This window comes from Aythya fuligula, chromosome 2 (genome assembly GCF_009819795.1).
Source record: "Aythya fuligula isolate bAytFul2 chromosome 2, bAytFul2.pri, whole genome shotgun sequence".
Classification (NCBI taxonomy): Eukaryota; Metazoa; Chordata; class Aves; order Anseriformes; family Anatidae; genus Aythya; species Aythya fuligula.
In genome coordinates this window covers 135,522,720-135,525,252 of record NC_045560.1, presented here as the reverse complement: position 1 = coordinate 135,525,252, position 2,533 = coordinate 135,522,720, and the positions used below count along the sequence as shown (strand labels likewise).

Sequence of the window (2,533 nt, the reverse complement as noted above, 5' to 3'; positions counted from 1 at the left end):
GCCTCAAGTTGCCGCAGGGGAGGTTCAGGTTGGAAATGAGGAGACATTTCTGCTCAGAAAGGTCAGGTGTTGGGACAGGTTGCCCAGGGAGGTGGTGGAGTCCCCGTCCCTGGGGGTGCTCAAGGAGAGGTTGGACGCAGTGCTTGGGGACAGGGTTCAGTGGGTGACATTGGTGGTAGGGGGATGGTTGCACCAGGTGATCTCGGAGGGCTTGTACAACCCTAATGAACGTGTGATTTTAATTGGGATAACGCAAAATGAGGTCCCAGCGCTGCTTCTCAGTGCTGGGGGCTTACACCCACCACCAAGCCACCGCCGGCCCCCCGCCCTGCCCGGCCCCTTGTCCTGAGGCGACCGGCGGCACTCCCCACTCCCGGCCCCACCACCCCCCTTCTGCCTCAGCCTCTCCCCGCCCTCCGCTGCCACTCGGCGCGGCCCCGCCCCGCGCCGAGCTGCGGGGTTTGAACGCGGGCCGCTCCACACCGACCTCTGCACGGGGGGGGGGGGGCGTGCGCTCCAACACCCCAAAGCGACCCCACACCGCGCCCCACACCCCCTTAACACCATTTTTCCCCTCCCATCATTTATGAAGAGATACCCGCGGCTCACCCAGCGTGGGGCAGGCGGCGAGCGGGCGGCTCCCCCTTTTCCCCCCCCTCACGTCGTCCCCCCCTATCCGAGAGGGCGGCGGTGGGAGGCGCCGCGGCTCGCGCGTCACCCATTGTTTACAAACGCAGCGCAGCGGGGCCGGGCGCCAGCCTCGGCCGCGGCCGCCTGCGGGCCGGGTCCCCCCCGCATCACCCGGCTCCCCCCTCCCCAGCCCCAGCCCCAGCCCCAGCCCGGTCCCCGCCATGCCGTGCCGGCCGCTGCCGCTGCAGAGCCCGGCGGGCGGCCCCAAGGAGGTGGAGGCGCTGGTGGCCAAGCTGGGCGAGGTGCTGCAGCTGAGCGCCCAGCAGCGGGCTCCCCGCGGCTGCAAGCACCCGGGGCCGGGCAGCGCCCGCGACCGCGCCGCGCCCTACTCGCCCCGCTGCGGAGGAGGAGGAGGAGGAGGAGGAGGAGGAGGGGGGGGAGGAAGCGGCGGCAGCAGCGGCAGCAGCAGCAGCGGGGCTCCCGTGGAGCCGCCGCCGCCCCCCCCGCGGCTGGCCGGCAGCGGGAGGCCGCCCCGCGGGGCCAAGCAGCTGTGCGGCCGCGGCTGGCTGCGGGGAGCCGCCCGGCGGAGCAAGGAGCCCCGGCAGCAGCAGCAGCAGCAGCGGCAGCAGCAGCGGAGGGCGGCGGAGGGGCCGGCGGATGGGCAGGCGGAGGATGAGGCCGGCGACGACCCGCACCGGCTCCTGCAGCAGCTCATCCTCTCCGGGAACCTGATCAAGGAGGCCGTGCGGCGGCTGCAGCTGGCGGTGGTGGCTTCCTCCTCGTCCTCGGCCGCGTCTTCCTCGGCTTCCTCGTCCTCGGCGGCCAGCGGAGGGGACGGCGAGGCGCTGCGGGCCCTGCAGTAGCCCCCTCACCCCCCTCAGGGCGAGCTGGGCTGCAGGAGAAGCCGCCAGCGGGGGCTTGGGGGGCTTGCGGTGAGGCTCTGAGCCCCCCTTCCTCCTCCTCTTCCTCCTCACCTTCCTCCTCCTCCTCCTCTCCCCCCACATCCCGGGGTCCCGCTCCGGCCAGAGCCATCTGCAATAATCCCGTGTGGACACCCTATGGAAGGAGGGGGGGGTGCCCGGCTCCCTCCCCGGAGGGTTGGCCGGGTGTTGTTGTTATTTTTTAATTTTATTTTAAATATATTTTTGTTTCCTTCTTTCTCTCCCGTCGTGACTGTATGAAGCAGTTTTTGTTTTTTTTTTTTAAAAAAAATGTGAATATCGGAGCTGGAAGGCAGCTGGACTTATAATTGTGACGCCTGAGGAGTGAATGGAGCCTGAGATGCATTGTTCGCCTAAGGTAGCCGAAACAAGTTCTTTTTTTTCTACAAAAAAAGAAGAAAAAACAACCTCAGAAAACAAATACACCCCTCCCCGGCAAACTCAATGGCTCAACTACAAGATGCAGCTGTTGATTAAATATATGCACTTCGTACCGGAGCGTTTGAAATGTTGTGCCTGATTTACAGGACTTACTGTCTTAATTAACCTGTCTGTATTGAATAAACGTGGTCTTGTTTTTATTTTGGGGTCTGTGTCTCATTGTTACGGGGGAAGCGGATCTCGGGGCGTGTGAACAAAACTACGTGGGTGATGCTCCCTTGATCTCCTTTCGGTTGTGAGATCTCCATTTTGCAGACACAAAAAAAAAAAAAATCCCCCATGACAATCCGCATCGTCTGATGCAGTGGGACACCGGTTATTAATGCACGGAGATGCAACTGAGCCCCTTTGTTTGCCAGCAGCGTTCGTTCATTCGCGAGCCGTGAGACGCCCCTTCGAGCAGCCGGGAATGTGGCTGTCGGAATTTGTAAGTCAGATGGCTCCCAGAGCAAAATTGAGGTACCTTGTGCCGGGGAAGGAGCAGAGCTGGGGTTTGTTACCTATTTGGTTTGTATTTCTTC

At 63.3% G+C, this 2,533-nt stretch overlaps 1 protein-coding gene across 1 annotated transcript; it reads left to right on the top strand.

The window, feature by feature from the left end:
- Positions 1-851: 851 nt before the first annotated feature.
- Positions 852-1,551, top strand: LOC116485658 (GSK-3-binding protein FRAT2-like). Its single transcript, XM_032181148.1, has 2 exons — positions 852-1,026; positions 1,207-1,551. The coding sequence occupies exons 1-2, from the start codon at positions 852-854 to the stop codon at positions 1,491-1,493; spliced, it is 462 nt and encodes a 153-aa protein (XP_032037039.1). The 3' UTR covers positions 1,494-1,551.
- The last annotated feature ends 982 nt before the right edge of the window (positions 1,552-2,533 follow it).

What these genes read in the sequence shown, in the direction of transcription:
- LOC116485658 (XM_032181148.1), top strand. Translation starts at nt 852, where the DNA reads ATGCCGTGCCGGCCGCTGCCGCTGCAGAGCCCGGCGGGCGGCCCCAAG. An exon ending in CGCCGCGCCCTACTCGCCCC is followed by an intron (nt 1,027 to 1,206) that starts GCTGCGGAGGAG and finishes GGCTGCGGGGAG; the next exon opens with CCGCCCGGCGGAGCAAGGAG.